At 49.7% G+C, this 17,679-nt stretch overlaps 1 protein-coding gene across 1 annotated transcript in view; it reads right to left on the bottom strand.

The window, feature by feature from the left end:
- LOC141054879 (SCO-spondin-like) overlaps window positions 1-17,679 on the bottom strand; it is a 463,576-nt gene that overhangs the window by 245,990 nt on the left and 199,907 nt on the right. Inside the window, exons 51-55 of the mRNA XM_073551763.1 lie at window positions 16,792-16,912; window positions 14,840-15,056; window positions 14,109-14,250; window positions 13,422-13,607; window positions 13,181-13,216 (exon numbers count right to left, since the gene is read on the bottom strand). Of these exons, the coding sequence (XP_073407864.1) occupies window positions 13,181-13,216; window positions 13,422-13,607; window positions 14,109-14,250; window positions 14,840-15,056; window positions 16,792-16,912 (702 nt within the window). The remainder of the gene's footprint in view (window positions 1-13,180; window positions 13,217-13,421; window positions 13,608-14,108; window positions 14,251-14,839; window positions 15,057-16,791; window positions 16,913-17,679) is intronic.

Below are 17,679 nucleotides of genomic sequence, written 5' to 3' on the forward strand. Positions count from 1 at the left end.
AGCGAAGGAAAGAAAAAAAAAAAAAAAGGGGGTGGAATAGGAAGAAAGGGGGGAGTAGGGAGGGAGAGGATTAAAGGGGACCCAATAGCATCAGTGTCCACGTATTGAGGGTTGTGAATATGTACGTAGCCAGTTCAGGAACCCCGCGCTCTCCTTGAAGGATTGCCAGAGGAACCAGGTGCGCCCCTGTTCACATGCAACATCACCGTCACCACCGCCACCCGCCACCATTGACTCCAGACGATGAAGTCTCTCCATTTCAGATATCCATTCCTCCGTGGAGGGAACCTCAGTGGACCTCCAATGCCGAGGAATAACCGCTCTGGCAGCTGTTAAACAGCTGTTAAACAGAATCTTAGAATCCCCTTTTTAACCGAAGCTATCGAATTGGGAATCAGGGACAGTAGGGCAATTTGGGGGGAGGGCTCATGGCGGACCCCAGTCATCAGATGAAAGGCATCAAACACCGAGCTCCAGAAGGGTTGCAGGAGACCACAGGACCACCAAACATGAAGCATAGAGCCTGCAGCGAATCCACATCTCCAACAGGTATCCGGGGTCTCCGGGTTAATTCTATGGAGAAGTGTGGGACATCTACACTCACTGGCCACTTTATTAGGTACACCATGCTAGTAACGGGTTGGACCCCCTTTTGCCTTCAGAACTGCCTCAATTCTTCGTGGCAGAGATTCAACAAGGTGCTGGAAGCATTCCTCCGAGATTTTGGACCATATTGACATGATGGCATCACACAGTTGGCGCAGATTTGTCGGCTGCACATCCCTGATGCGAATCTCCCGTTCCACCACATCCCAAAGATGCTCTATTGGATTGAGATCTGGTGACTGAGGAGGCCATTTGAGTACAGTAAACTCATTGTCATGTTCAAGAAACCAATCTGAGATGATTCGAGCTTTATGACATGGCGCATTATCCTGCTGAAAGTAGCCATCAGATGTTGGGTACATTGTGGTCATAAAGGGATGGACATGGTCAGCAACAATACTCAGGTAGGCTGTGGCGTTGCAACGATGCTCAATTGGTACCAAGGGGCCCAAAGAGTGCCCAGAAAAAATTCCCCACACCATGACACCACCACCACCAGCCTGAACCGTTGATACAAGGCAGGATGGATCCATGCTTTCATGTTGTTTACGCCAAATTCTGACCCTACCATCCGAATGTTGCAGCAGAAATCGAGACTCATCAGACCAGGCAACGTTTTTCCAATCTTCTACTGTCCAATTTCGATGAGCTTGTGCAAATTGTAGCCTCAGTTTCCTGTTCTTAGCTGAGAGGAGTGGTACCCAGTGTGGTCTTCTGCTGCTGTAGCCCATCTGCCTCAAAGTTCGACGCACTGTGCGTTCAGAGATGCTCTTCTGCCTACCTTGGTTGTAACGGGTGGCAATTTGAGTCACTGTTGCCTTTCTATCAGCTCGAACCAGTCTGCCCATTCTCCTCTGACCTCTGGCATCAACATGGCATTTCCGGCCACAGAACTGCCGCTCACTGGATTTTTTTTCTTTTTCGGACCATTCTCTGTAAACCCTAGAGATGGTTGTGCGTGAAAATCCCAGTAGATCAGCAGTTTCTGAAATACTCAGACCAGCCCTTCTGGCACCAACAATCATGCCACGTTCAAAGGCACTCAAATCACCTTTCTTCCCCATACTGATGCTCGGTTTGAACTGCAGGAGATTGTCTTGACCATGTCTACATGCCTAAATGCACTGAGTTGCCGCCATGTGATTGGCTGATTAGAAATTAAGTCTTAACACACAGTTGGACAGGTGTACCTAATAAAGTGGCCAGTGAGTGTATACCAGCGCGTCAGCAATTTATAATTCCTCTCCTGCGACTGACTGGACATTGTCATCTTGTGCGCGAGAGTGAAAATTTTTAAACTATCCGCCTCAGAAAAGGTGATCCCCAGGTCCCTCTCCCATGCCTCCATGAAGCCGAGCGTAGTAGAGGGAAGTGAGTTCAAGACCAGGCCATAGAGCGCCGAAACCACATGAGAGGGACCCTCGGTAGGGAGCATCAGAGACTCAAATGGCGTTGGCGCCCCTAATGGTATACGGAGAAGGAAGCTCCGCAATTGCAGAAACTCCAGCCAGGACAGCAGCGTCGTTTGACCAGGGCCCCGCAACCCCCTCACATCGGAGAGCCCCGCAAGTTTATCCCTCACCTGACCCAGTACCACCTCGTCAGGTCGCATCCAACACAAAAACGTAGATCTATTCATTGCTGGGGGAAAGGCTGGATTGTCAAAAAGGGGACTCAATCTGCTCAATCGAGAGGTCAGGCGTAATTTCACATAGGTTCTGTCCCAGAACCTCAGAACAACCTGTGTGAGTGGAGCATAACTTGACACAGGCGGGCGTCCGATCCCCCCCCAGCCAAGGTAGCCAATACAAAGAAGAGGGCGATAAAAGTTTCTCCAAGAACACCCACTGTTTATGAGCATCGCCAAACCTCCAACCGACTATCCTAGAGAGCAAGACTGCCTGATAATAATGTTTAAAATCAGGGAGGCCTACCCCCCTTTAGTCTTGGGTCTCACTAGTACCGAGAACCGAGTCCGCGGCTTCCTAGTTCCCCAAATAAAGCTATTGATAGCCGAGTGCAGGCGCCTGAAAAAGCAATCCGGGACCTGCACAGGAGCCGTCTGAAAAAGATAGAGGAATCGGGGCAAGATTTCCATCTTGATCACTCCTACCCGTCCGAACCAAGATAGCTGAGGTCTGTTATATCGTTTAAGGTCCAAGATAGTTTTCTGCAGGAGCGGGACATAGTTCAGAGCATATGTTGCGTTAATGTCAGCAGGTATTAAGATTCCTAAATATTTCAAGGCGGCCGTCTTCCACTTAAAAGAAAAGGACGTCTGGAGCTGAGAAACCAGATCATTAGGCAAGGAGATATTGAGCGCCTCCGTCTTGGAGTAGTTGACTTTAAAATTTGAGACCTCCCCGAACCTACGGAACTCTCGGAGAAGTACGGGAAAGGCCACAGTCGGGTTGGTAATATATAGCAGTAAGTCATCCGCATATAGGGATATCTTAAACTCATGTTGACCAATCCGCAAACCCTCAATATCGGGTGTCTTCCGTAATGCCACTGCTAGATGTTCCATCGCGAGGATATAGAGTAAAGGAGAGAGGGGGCAACCCTGTCGGGTCCCGTTCCTTATATTAATGGGCAGGGAGAGGGTGCCATTAACTCTGAGACGGGCTGTAGGTCTATGATATAGAGCAAAAATCCTCTCCACCATGTTAGGACCCACTCCTAGTTGCTGCAGAGAAGCACGTAGAAAGGGCCAACCTAGGCGGTCAAACGCCTTCTCAGCGTCAATAGATAATAAGCATGCTGGTACCTTTCCTGTGCGCATGTACGAAGTCAGAAGCAACGTCTTCATCGTGTTATCCCTGGCCTCCCTGTGAGGCACAAAGCCCGCCTGATCATTATGGATGGACCCAGGGAGAACAGGGTTCAGTCTACCAGCTAACACTTTCGCGAACACCTTCACATCTACATTAATAAGGGATATGGGCCTATAACTTGCAAATAATAGGGGATCTTTACCCAGTTTAGGAATCACGGTGATTGTAGCCATCAGCGTTTGGGGGGCAAAGGGACAGCTGGCCGAGATAGAGTTAAACAGTTTGATCATGAAGGGGACTTGGGAGTTTGCAAACAATTTATAAAAGGCAGCAGAAAATCCATCAGGGCCAGGACTCTTACCATTAGCTAAGGATTTTATTGTGTTGAGAACCTCCTGCTCTGAAAGAGGGCTCTCCAGGGTCTCAGACTCCTCCACCGACATAGGCGGGAGCCCAGTATCCCGGATGTAATTATCCACCCGTGCTTGAAACTCGAGGGGGGATATATCAGACAACGGGCCATTTAAATTATAAAGAGAGTCGTAATATGCTCTGAACGAGTCCACAATCTCCCCAGGAAAATGGACCAGTTCACCCGTAGCAGATCTCATGGTAGGAATATAAGTGGTAGGGGCACGGGGATGCAGAAACCTCGCCTGGGCCCTCCCAGGTTTATCAGAATATTTGTACATAAATTTACGGAAGCGGTCCCTCTGTCGTGCTAACGTCGCGTCTAACAAGGTGCTCAACTCACAGCGCGCCCGGAGGAGATCAGTCAGCACACCAGCATCTGTAGTCCGTTTATGGTCCGTCTCCAAAGCTTGGACACGAGTCAACAAACCCATTATATCAGTCTCCCTCTCTCTTTTCAGTCTGGCCCCTTGTTGTATAAATACCCCCCGTATGACTCCTTTCAAAGCTTCCCATTGATACGGAATAGCCGTAGGGTCGTGTTTGTGAAAATCTAGAAAGTCCGAGATTGCTGTTCGCACGGCCGCCTGACACGTTAGATCTCCAAGGAGACCAGGGTTTAAGGACCAGGTTCATTCCTTCGGAACGAGACTCGGCAACCGCAGGGAGAGCAAGACCGGGGCATGGTCCGACCATAACATCGTGTCGATGTCGGACCTAGGGTCAAAAGACAGGAGCCCGTGGCTGATCAAAAAATAATCTAATCTACTGTAGGAATTGTGTATTGTGGAAAAATAGGTATAATCCCGGGCAGTGGGGTGCAGTAACCTCCAGACATCCACCAACCTTGAGTCCGTCAGGGCCCGACGTAGTCTCCCCATCTGCGAGGGGGACACCGCTGACCGGCCCGAAGAGGAATCCACAGCGCGGTCCAACACCATATTGAAATCCCCTCCCATGATCACGTAGCCCTCCGCAAAAGCCGATAGGTCCCGCAAGTACTTTCTGCATGCTCGGACCTGGTCTTGATTGGGGAGATAAATGTAAGCTATGGTGAACAGATCGTGGGCGATTTTAAGCTTCAGAAACACATATTGACCACCAGAATCCGTCTTAGAGGCGACAACCTGAGCCTGTAGAGACTTATGTAGTGCAATGCTGACTCCTTTAGACTTGGAATCAGAATTACTTCCATGGAACCACTGTGTGTAGTATTTATGGCTAAGCGTAGGGATTCTGTCTGATCGGAAATGCGTCTCCTGCAGCAAAAGTACGTCAACTCGTTGCTTATGCATACCGTATAGAACCTTTGATCGTTTTTCGGGGACATTAAACCCCCTGACATTAAGTGAGCAGAGTTGTAGGGATGCCATATGAACTATCAGGCCCACAGGTGGCACAATCAGGTCAGGAAGGAGTAGGGGGGGGTGGGTGGTGGGAAGAGACAGAGATAGTAAAAGTAAAGCACCAAGGAAAGAGAGTAGTTCAGAACCGACCGAAAAGAAAAAAGAAATAAAGGGAAGACCAAGAAGCCACTAGGCCTCTGGTGTAGAGAACAATATCAGAGAAAACTCTGAGAAGTAGTGTCACAGACACACCCTAGTGGGGAGGTGATTGGGCAAAGAGCAAGCAGCCAATAACCAAGCCCCTGCAGCAAAAAAAAATAAATAAAAAAATAAAAAGGAAATCCAAACTCCACCCCGTAGGTCTGTAGACCTGTCAGTATAAACAATATTAACAAATACAACAGGACGAGTCATAAACCAGATACATTTGCAGAAGTGAACACAATCGGAACGGGTCTCCGAAGGGGCATCTCCGAGTGCTAAATTTAGAAGAAAAAGTAGCGTTAGTCAGCCTAGGATATAATTAGTGGAATTATAAAGTAATACAACAGATAAGCACATCATTTGGGGTGCCCATCGGAGTAGGAAACCATTCATAAACAGTGTAGAATAGGCTATGCTGGGAGCTCCGTTCAAGAGTCCCAGATAGAATCTGATGAAAATGAAACCGCTACCAAACATATGGCTCCAGTCCCCCTGCATTAATCAAACTTGACCAAAGTTACGACCAGACTCCTCTTGGGAGCCCGACAGTATGCAGGGGTACCGCAGGCGGAACAAAAGAGACAATAGAAAACATATAATCTAGGATAGATGATCAAGTGTCGTTGGTCTGAGTGACGGATCCATGTCTCCGGCGGGAGCTCCGCTTCCTCTTTCCCATAGTCCCAGCAGGAGTTCCTCCATCGCGGCGCAGTCCCCATAAGTCAGACGCAGTGAGGCGAGGCCAGTCCCCCAGCGCAACCATGGGTAAGCCCAATGCAGCGGTGAAGTTCCGGAGATCCGACGGGGATCTCAAAGTTGTCAGACCCTTATCACTGCGTACTTGCAATTGGAATGGGTAGCCCCAACTATAGGGGATCCTATTTTCCCGCAACATCTCCAAGAGGGGACGTAGAGCCCTCCGTTTGGCCAGGGTGAAGCGTGAGAGATCAGACAGAAGAAGAATATCAGATCCATTAAAGTCTATAGCATCGTGGTCCCTCGCCTTACGCATGATGTCATCCTTAGTTTGGAAGTAGTGGATCCTGCATATGACGTCCCTCGGCTTAGATGTGTCGGGGTTCCTGGGCCCTAGCTAGCGATGAGCTCGATCAATTTCAATGTGTTCAGTGGATGGTTTCCCTAAGAGCGAATTAAAAATGCCGTGAAGGGCCGAGGAAAGGTCACGTGAGGCCACAGACTCGGGGCTCCCACGGAGCCTGATGTTATTCCTCCGGTTCCTGTTCTCAGAGTCCTCCAGCATATCTAGTACCATATTAAAAGACTCCGAGTGTAGATCCAGAAGTTGTTGCTGGCTCTGTAATTGTGAGGAAAGCGACTCCACTCTCGCCTCCAATGCAGAGATGTTAGTAGTAAGGTGGGACACGTCCTCCTTAAGGGACCCTATTTCACCCCTGCACACCGCCTCCAGGCGCTGAATATAGCCCTCCATATCGGCCCTGGTGGGGATGGCACTCAGCTGCGCTCTCAGCTCTGAAGCATTTATGGAATCATCAGGGCCCACAGGTCTAGAAGGAGCTTGTGCAGGGGGGCCATGAGATGTAGTGGTGGGGGGGGACACTGTCCTGGGACACCAGACAGGGAGAAGCCCCACTTTCATATCCCCCTGATGATAGTGAAGGGACCACTTCTGTTATCTGGGTCTGGTAGGGCTGTAATATAGGAGGAGACCTGTCCTCAGCCTGCTCAGCCTGTGCTATGGTCTGACCGGGGGATGGGGGGCAGGACGCAGCTCTCACCTCTCCAGTGCTTTGTGCCAGGCTCCCTCCTGTCTGCATCTGAGGTGAATGGCTGGTCACAGGAGCAGTAGTCCTCCCTCCCCCATCCAGCACCCTCCCTGCTACAGCTCCAGTCTTCTGCGTGCTTGTGGTCCCAGGCGAAGGGGGTCCATGTGCGTTGAGCCGCACAGGGGAGGCACCTCCCCCTCCACCATTGCCGAGGGCGCCGTTCTCTTTCCCGCACCTCCCTGGGCCGACATATATCTGGCTATTCCGGCACCTCCGGGACCCGCAGTAAGCTCTCTGGGTGCCTGGGAACGGAGACCAGTCTTGCCCTTCATAACGACGGGTGAGTGGAGCTAGATATAGCTGATTAATCGCTGCAGGGGCCTCAGGCACACAGGAGCTCAGCAAAGATGCATCCTCACAGCGCCATGTCCTAGCCACGCCCCTCCAGCCTCTCAAAGTTTGACGACTGTGCAGAGAACTACAGAGCCTGGAAAGCGACCTTCAAGGCCACCATTGCTGACCTCAACCTATCTGCAGAACAGGAGCTCGACCTCATGGTAAAATGGTTGGGTCCTGACTCCACAAACCGTATCAAGAGTCTTCGGACCGTCTACGTGGGGCAAGCTGAAGCAGGTCTCGCTGCTGCCTGGCTGAGACTCGAAAGAACCTACGGCAGCGCTGAAGCCATAGAAAAGTCCCTATTCAAGAGACTGCAGAACGTTCCAAGGATCAACCTTAAGGAAGCCCACAAGCTTCTGGACTTAAGCGATCTGCTTATGGAGCTGGAACTCGCAAAAAGAGACCCTCGTCCATCTGGATTATGCTACCTGGACACTGCCCATGGGGTGAACCTAATCGTCTCAAAGCTGCCGCATAGTCTGCAAGAGAAGTGGACGGTGTGCGTCTCCAGGTACCAAAGGTCACATGAAGTCACCTTTCCATCGTTCAATCAGTTCTGCAAGTTTGTCAACGAACAGGCCCAAATGAGGAACAGGCCCAAATGAGGAACGACCCTAGCCTAGACTTCCTGGAGTCTAACACTACAGTTCCAGCAACACCGTCATCAAGGTATGAAAGCGTCTCACATACACGCAAGGACTTGAGGAGCAGTATAAGGCTATGCGCACACTGTGCAGATTCTGCTGTGGAATTTTCCACGCAGATTTTGCTAAATCTGCAGGTAAAATGACCTGCGTTTTGCCTGCAGTTTTAGTGCAGTTTTTGTGCGGATTTCCCCTGCAGATTTCTATAATGGAGCAGGTGGAAAACTGCAGCAAAACTGCACAAAAGAAGTGACATGCTGCTTCTTTTATTCTGCACCAAATCTGCGTGGAAAAATCTGCAGCATGTGCACAGCGTTTTTAGTTTTACATAGCCTTAAATGGTACTGTACATCACGTGCAGTTCTGCAGGGCCAAATCTGCTGCATTACTGCACAGAATCTGCACCGTGTGCACAGGGCCTAAGTGTCAGAAAGACTAACCTGCCACCACCTGCTTTAAACAGTACACTATTCCGTCGAGGGATAAGTCTTTCAATCGTGAGTGTCCCATTCACAAAAAAACACAATCACTGAATAAATGTAGAGGCTTCAGGTCCAAAACCATGCAGGAGCGCAAGAAAATCCTCAGAGAACTTGGGGTGTGTTTCAAGTGCTGCGCCTCATTAGTACACATGGCCAAGGACTGTAAATCTGCCATTAAGTGTGAAGAGTGCCATAGTGACAAACACCCATCAGCTTTGCATCCAACCTCAGCCACCAGCGATCCAGCAGTCGCAGTTACCTCTAGTCCAGCTACAAGCCATGGCGGGGAGCCACAGAATAACTCCAAGTCTACCACGGCTGTCTCCTGCTCATGCTCAGAGGTATGTTGGGAGACACAGTGATAAATGCTGTGCCAGGATATGCCTAATCAGAGTTTATCCAGAAGGGCAACCAGAGAAGGCAGTAAAAATGTATGCCATCATTGATGATCAGAGCAATCGATCCCTAGCTGGACCTAAGTTCTTTGAAGCCTTTGGAATCAAGGGACCAGCAACAACGCCATATACTCTGAACACTTGCTCAGGCCGCAGAGACTAGCGGCAGTAGGGCACAAGGTTTCATCACTTCTCCTGTCAACCGAGGCGTAGAAATACCCCTACCTACGTTAATCGAATGCGATCAAATACCCAGCCAAAGGAATGAGATTCCTACCCCAGAAGCTGCGTTCCACCAAACCCACCTAAGGCACCTAGTCAGTGTTATCCCACCTATGGACTCAGATGCTGAAATCCTACTTCTGCTCGGCAGAGACAATTTAAGCATACATAAGGTCCGCCAACAGTGCAATGGTCCTGACTACGCCCCCTACGTACAGAGACTCGACTTGGGGTGGGTAATCATAGGAAATGTGTGCTTGGACCGAACAAGAGTCGATTCCTTTAAGACCTATGTACGCAGAGACGGACGAGCTACTTTCTGCAAACCATGCCCTCATCACTATGAGGTGAAAGAGAAGCCTCCAGATCCCGTACAGCTGCCTGATGTCATTCCTTCTCCCTATGCAGACGACTTGTAAAGATCGGTGTTTCATACAACTAAGGATGACAACAAAGTAGCCGCGTCAATGGAAGACAAGGAATTTGTCAGGATAATGGACAACGAGTTCCTTAAGGACGAGACTAATCACTGTTTTTTTCCCCTACCCTTCCGAGCTACCAGGGTAAGACTCCTGAACAATCGTGAACAAGCCTTGTCCAGATTCAACTCTCTCCAGCGCACACTGAGCAACAAACCGGAGACGAAAGAACACATTGTCACCTTTATGAGCAAGATATTCCGGAATAACCATGCGGAGCCAACGCCTCCCTTAAAGGAAAACGAGGAGTGATGGTACCTACCCTCATTCGGAGTACATCACTCACGGAAACCTAAGCAAATCAGAGTTGTCTTTGATTCAAGTGCCAAACATCAAGGCGTATCTCTCAACAATGTCCTCCTCACGGGTCCTAATCTTACAAACAACCTAGTAGGAGTGATGATGAGGTTCCGGAAAGAACCCATCGCCATCACTGGCGACATTGAACAGATGTTCCACTGTTTCATAGTCAGAGAGGACCATAGGAATTTCCTCATGTTCCTATGGTACAAGGACAATGACCCCAGAAAAGAGATGGTGGAGTATCGCATGAGGGTGCACGTATTCGGGAACAGGCCTTCCCCAGCCGTGGCAACCTATGGCCTGCGGAGAACCGCACAAGAAGGAGAGTCCGAATATGGAACAGACGCCAGAGAATTTGTAGAGAAAGACTTCTACGTGGATGATGGACTAAAATCTCTACCCACAAAAGAAGCGGCTATCGATCTACTCAAGAGGACCCAAGGTATGCTGTACCAAGCTAAGCTTAGATTGCACAAAATTGCTTCAAACAGCCTGGCTGTCATGAGAGCCTTTGATTCAAGTGACCACGTACCAGAATTCAAGGACATAGACCTGGGACCAGACTGTCCACCTGTGCAGAGAAGCTTAGGCTTGAGGTGGAACCTGTTAGTCGACACCTTCAGTTTCCAAATCAACTGTGCAGACAAACCATTTACTAAACGTGGTGTTCTGTCAGTGGTGAATAGCTTATACGACCCACTGGGGTTCATAGCACCAATTACCATACAAGGTAAATCCCTTCTGAGACAGCTTTCCGAAACCGTCAAGGACTGGGATGCCCCACTCCCTCCTGAGAAGGAACCAAAATGGGAAAACTGGAAGCAGTCTTTGTGTGCCTTGGATGAAGTCCATATACCAAGATGCTACGCCAGAACCTCACTTGCTGCTAGCACTAGGACGGAACTCCATGTGTTCTCAGACGCATCCACAGAAGCCAATGCAGCCGTTGCGTACTTGAAGGTGACGGGACCCAACAATCAAGATCACGTTGGGTTCGTCTTTGGCAAGGCTAAGTAGGCTCCCAAGCCTGATCACACTATTCCCAGGCTTGAACTCTGCGCAGCCGTGCTTGGAGTAGAACTCGCAGACTTTATACAGCACAAGCTGGACACCAACATAGTCTACGTACAATACTACAGTGACAGTAAGGTTGTCTTAGGTTACATCTACAACCAAACAAGGCGCTTCTACGTGTACGTCAGTAACCGCATCGAGAGAATAAGGAGGTCTTCCAAGCCTGAACAATGGCACTATATCCCATCTGAACTTAATCCAGCTGACCATGCCACTAGACCTATGTCTATAAGGTCCTTTGCTAACTCTTCTTGGCTTTCAGGTCCTAAGTTTCTGTTGGAACAGAAGGGAAGTGAACGTGTCCAGGAAGTCTTCAGCATCCAGGATCCGGATGGTGATCCAGAAGTCCTCTCCGAGGTCAGTGCTTTGGCGACGAACACTAAACCAACCTCCAGCCTCGGTTGCCAGCGCTTCGAACGCTTCTCCAATTGGATGAGACTCGTCAAGACTATCGCAAGGTTAGTCCACATTGCGAGATCTTATCTCAACTCACGTGGAGACAAAGACTCTCACTGTTGGCACGTCTGCCATAACTCACTACCAATTGAGAACATTCCGGTAGGATGAATCACGAACAGAACACTGCCCTAGTACTTCATCCATTGGATTACCATTGGGTCGGAGACAGTTTGGCCTAGTGCGGCTTCTCCGATCCAAAGATGGGAATCATTGGATTGTCTCAGGAACTGACTGTCATCTACCTCGTTTTGAAGTTGTTATTGCATGCATATTCGTTTTTCCTTTCTAGGTTATTGAACTTTACTTAAACAAAAAAAAACATTAATATAGTGAAATCCCTTTCGGAATTTCAGACGGGGAGTGTGCTGTCCCATCTAAAGTTATGGTTATATGCTTTATATAGATTGTGTTATGTTACCATTCTTTGTGTACAGCCTTGCATTTGGTCTGCTGCCACCTGCTGGTCTTTTTCTGTACAGCAACCTGCAGCTAATTAATTATAGTAACATGCCTTCCGCTTCCGGGTCAGTCACTTCTCTTCCGGCTGGTGGCCATTCTAGTTTCATTTTCACCCTGGAGAGACACGCTTACCAGGCTGTGAAAGGCATCAGTTTTTTGACCACACACTCAAATTCGTTGCTCACCTTGCTACCAATTTGCTGCACACCTTGCTGCACACACACTGCTGTATTACCTTGGTTGTTACATCTGCACGTCTGGAGAACCTACTGCATTACCAATCATATGCTGTATGTCCAGATCTCCAAATAAACAAGTCTGGACTTCACAATATCTGATGTGCATCATCTCTCCGGATGCATGAACAGCAAAACAGCAACAATGGTCCAGTCTGCTCTGCATTGAGGAAACGGAAGGTCGGAATCTCTCCCAGCCCCAATCAACTATACCTCCATTCGCCTCATGTGGGGACAGAACAACTGTATGGCGGTATTATTATAGACATTGTGTAGTGTTATCACTAGATCACTAATTCTGGTCGATATATGGCGGAATTATTATATAAACATTGTATAGTGTTATCACTACATCACTATGTCTGGTAACTGTATGGTGTATTATGATACAGACATTGCATAGTGTTATCACTAGATCCCTATGTCTGCTCACTGTATGGGGGCCGCCATCAGGCATTAGTGCCCTTACTGCTGTATCGGGGCCACCATCACGCATTACTGTCCTTATTTCTGTATGGGGGCTGCCATCAGGCATTCGCACCCTTATTTCTGTATGGGAGCGGCCATCAGGCATTGCTGCCCTTACTGCTGTATGGGGGCCGCCATCAGGCAATGCTGCCCTTACTGCTGTATGGGGGGCCGCCATCAGGCATTAGTGCCCTTACCGCTATATGGGGTCGACATCAGGCATTACTGCCCTTACTTCTGTATGGGGCCGCAAGCAGATTTCAGCCTCTGTGGAGGGGGCAGATTTGAGCCTCCGTGGAGGGGGCAGATTTCAGTCTCTGTGGGGTGACATTGTCCTGAAGTCTCGGAGATGACACCCTCCTCGCTTTTGGGGCGGGGGTCACATGTTGGGGTCTCCCACTGCTGACATGGACTGATTTTCGGCTGCAGCTTTCCACACAGATTCCGATCACACCTCAATATGAGGTAACTTACCGGGAGCGGCCGTGTCCAGCACCGGGGGAACTGCACCTGGATGAAACGACAGACAAGGAAGTATCAGCACCCATCCCACTCTCACTGTACACACGCCCAGTGGGGGGCGCTGTGGGGATGCCCCTTCTGGTGCATCTGTAGCAGGTCTGCAATGTCCTGAATATGGCTTCATCCCCCATAGAAGTGAAAGAAGGCGCCGGGAGAGTCTGGCCACAACAGATGTATCTGGACGTTATCTTACCACATCCTTCCTCATCGGAGAAGTCCCGGCAGTCAGCTTTCCCATCACACAGGGACCTGGGGGCCTTCACGCACTCACCGCTGCCACACTGGAAGTCCCCGGGCAGGCAGGTGGGTGGTGCTGTCTCTCCAGCAGGGATATAGATGGCTGTGCCTGGGGTCCTGGTGACCGGGGGTCCTGGGGGCTCTGCCAGAGGGTAATGACATTATGAAGTCTCAACCAAAACTATCTGCAGCCCCACAGTCTGCTCTAGGGCACAGCAGGCGTCACCAGCGTCAGCTGGCTTCACCTCTGAGGACAGTCTGCTCCTGGGTCAGCCGGCCTCACTTCTGAGGACAGTCTGCTCCGGGGTCAGCCGGCCTCCCCTCTGAGGACAGGCAGTCTACTCCGGAGTCAGCCGTCCTCACTTCTGAGGACAGACAGTCTGCTCCGGGGTCAGCAAGCCTCACCTCTGAGGACAGGCAGTCTACTCCGGAGTCAGCCGTCCTCACCTCTGAGGACAGACAGTCTACTCCGGAGTCAGCTGGCCTCACTGGAGTCAGCTGGCCTCACCTCAGAGAACAGGCAGTCTGTTCCAGAGTCAGCTGGCCTCACCTTTGAGGACAGACAGTCTGCTCCGGAATCAGCCGGCTCACGTCTAACGACAAACACTGTCTCTGGTAGGATAGTGAGCTTCTCCAGACTCACCATATGAGCATCCGATGATCTCACTCCGCAGGTAGATGGCCGAGTGATACTCCACAGGAAGGAGGCGAAGGAAACGAGTCAGTAAGACACCACTCAACTCCTGTCTCACCGCCGTGTTACTGTCAGTGTTACCAGCAAAGATCTAGAACAAGAAAAAGAACACACACTCAAGAGGAGGCCGGAGATAAGAGGAGGCTGGAGATAAAGACACACAATGAAGACAAAAGGAGGCCGGAGATAAGAGGAGGCCGGAGACAAGATGAGGCCGACAATAAGAGGAGGCTGAAGACCAGAAGAGGATGGAGAGAGGAGAAGGCCAAAGACAAGAGGAGGCTAACGACAAAGGAACAATAGACAAAGAAACAATGGAAACAAAAGTAGACAGAAGACAAGAGGAGAAAGAAGCAAGAGGGAGGATGAAGACAAGAAGAGATAGGCAACAAGATGAGTGTGGCGACAAGAGACAAAGACAGAAGGTTAAAAAGAAATTGAGACAGAACAAAATGAGATTTCCCTGAGAAACGGTGAGCAAGCTCCCAATGATGCTGGGGAGGCCAGAAGACAGTGTGGCCTCTACACCCCTGGGATCTTCTCCTGAATCAGAGGTCTCTGGTGATTCACTTCCCACATTTTGATGAATGCAAACTATTTGTGAAATTCATAATAAATTTGATTTGTTACAGTCACTATTTGTTTGCCCTAAGGAGATGGAGAAACAGAGGTCACCTTACCAAAGGCTCCCGCCTGGAGTCGCCTCCTCCACCCGTGTAGTTGTGGAACACAATCCCATCATTGCTGTACATCAGGCGATATTTGGTGACGTAACCCCCCGACTGCCGGCCTCCCTGAGAGACAACAGCGGAGATGAAGGTCGGCTGCAAGAAGTCGACTTGGAGGAAGGGATGTCTATCTGAATCCTGAGGGCTCCACCCAGGGACAATGCTCAAGCTGAGAAAAAAAAAGCAGAAAAGTAAAGTGTGCGCCCCCACAAGCCCAAACCCAGATAACGCCCCCGGGCCTCCATCCACTTTTCGTCTACATGTCCCCGTGTAGGGGTGGCGAGGGAAGGCAAATCAGGAGGCGATGCTGGTGATGATGCTGATAGGCGGGGAAGGTGTGCTGATCCAACAGGAATGGGGGGTGACCCTCTTCTTGACGCCGGCAGACACGAGACTGAGACAAGGGTTGTGTCCAACAGTTCAGATTTTATTGGTCACTTTTCGGACGACCACCGTACATCTTGTACACAGACCCTGGAACCTTCCCTTTCTTATGTGACTGACCGTGGCGTCCTCTATGGCTCTTCCCGCTGTGGCTGCCCTAAGCAAGCTCACCACAGCGTTTCACCATCTAGAGTACGCCGTCCACTTGATAACCACAGTCCGTCTCTGTCTGCGGCCACTGTCCTTGTGGGTCACCCCCCGTGACCGTCTCCACCGTCAGTTACTCTCTGTAGGGGTATTTCACTTTCCTCCCTACAACAGGTCCTCCTCTCTAGTGAGCTCTCTGGGCTGACTGGAACTTCCAGAACCTTCCCTGACCCCTTATACTCCCAATCCAGGTAGCCCAGCCCACTGTCACCTGACAAGCACCTCTGACCAATGAGAGTGACCTTCACCTCTGGCAGTTATGTAACACTCTCTTGACAGTTATATAACCACCCTTTGCAAGCTCCTCACTGCCCTCTAATGGTCACTCTCATTATGACACCCTTTTTCATCGATCTGAGTGTCCCTGTCAGGTCAACCTCCCCACACCCGCACCCAGATGAAGCCACATGGCCTACATCTACCCATCGTCTACATGTCCGCGCACCCTTATAATGCCCCCTGTCCTCCATCCACTCATTGTGTACATGTCTCCTCACTCAGATAATGCCTCCAGTCCTCCATCCACTCATTGTGTACATGTCTCCTCACTCAGATAATGCCTCCAGTCCTCCATCCACTCATTGTGTACATGTCTCCTCACTCAGATAATGTCCCCGGTCCTCCATCCACTCATTGTGTACATGTCTCCTCACTCAGATAATGCCTCCAGTCCTCCATCCACTCATTGTGTACATGTCTCCTCACTCAGATAATGTCCCCGGTCCTCCATCCACTCATTGTGTACATGTCTCCTCACTCAGATAATGCCTCCAGTCCTCCATCCACTCATTGTGTACATGTCCCCTCACTCAGATAATGCCTCCAGTCCTCCATCCACTCATTGTGTACATGTCTCCTCACTCAGATAATGCCTCCAGTCCTCCATCCACTCATTGTGTACATGTCTCCTCACTCAGATAATGTCCCCGGTCCTCCATCCACTCATTGTGTACATGTCTCCTCACTCAGATAATGCCTCCAGTCCTCCATCCACTCATTGTGTACATGTCTCCTCACTCAGATAATGTCCCCGGTCCTCCATCCACTCATTGTGTACATGTCTCCTCACTCAGATAATGCCTCCAGTCCTCCATCCACTCATTGTGTACATGTCCCCTCACTCAGATAATGTCCCCGGTCCTCCATCCACTCATTATTAGATCTATCACCCACCAGTTGCCCACAAGTCTCTGTGCCTAGAGTATGCCTCCAGGTCTCCTCCACCCCCTGCTCTGCTCCACACTCTATATTTACGCTGGGTAATGCCCCCGCTCTCCTTCATCCTGGTGATATGAATATAACAGGGCACCTACATGTTTGGCACGATGTTCAGGCGTCCAGCATCTGGTGGGTTATTCTCCTTGTGCGAGGATGCACTCATCTGCTTGTAGTGTACCCGGCCATCTTCCAAGCCCAGAGGACCATCACATGGATCTGAGAAGACCAAAGAATTGTACATGGAGATCACAGCCTTCCCCTCCTGGCTTCACACAGTGGATCTTCACCCCAACCCACAAGGACATTCACACATAAGAGCAAACCCTCTCTGGAGATGGATGGTGCAGAACTTAGACGATCATCACACAAAGCTATGTCTGGTCTCAGGGGCTCGCAATCTATCACTGGGGATGATATCACAGGGAGTATGGGAAGAAACCAGAAGAAACCCACAGGACCAAACCATTAATGCATTTGTGCCTATTTCTGCTGAGTTTTTGATGTTTTGTGCCTTTTTTTAAGCCTATTTTGTGTTGGATGTTTCTTCTTTCTATTTGCCTCCAGATGTTTGTGCCGGATTCATAATTTTAAACTTCTGAAAAATATCACAAAACCGGTCGCACATATTCTGCAGTCCGTCAGTAGTCAGATATTTTTTTTTAAAAATTTACAAAACATGCAACGTTTTGCATCAGGAAGTCACAAAACAGATGAAAACAGAAAAAGCCAATTTTTCACATTATCCAGATTTCACAAACCAAAACAGAAAACGACAGTGAATACAAGACAAAAAAAGAAAAAATCTCTATAAATGAAGGCTCAGACCCACAGACTCCATGTCTCTGAATGCTGCATGAGAACAGCCCTAACCCGAGTCTGGACCCCACGGCTCACAGACACCCCTTCATGTCCTCCCTAACCCATGTTTGGACCCTACGGCTCACAGACACCCCTTCATGTCCTCCCTAACCCATGTCTGGACC

Source organism: Dendrobates tinctorius, unplaced genomic scaffold, assembly GCF_039654945.1.
Source record: "Dendrobates tinctorius isolate UK_male_01 unplaced genomic scaffold, ASM3965494v1 ptg000179l, whole genome shotgun sequence".
Taxonomy (NCBI): domain Eukaryota; kingdom Metazoa; phylum Chordata; class Amphibia; order Anura; family Dendrobatidae; genus Dendrobates; species Dendrobates tinctorius.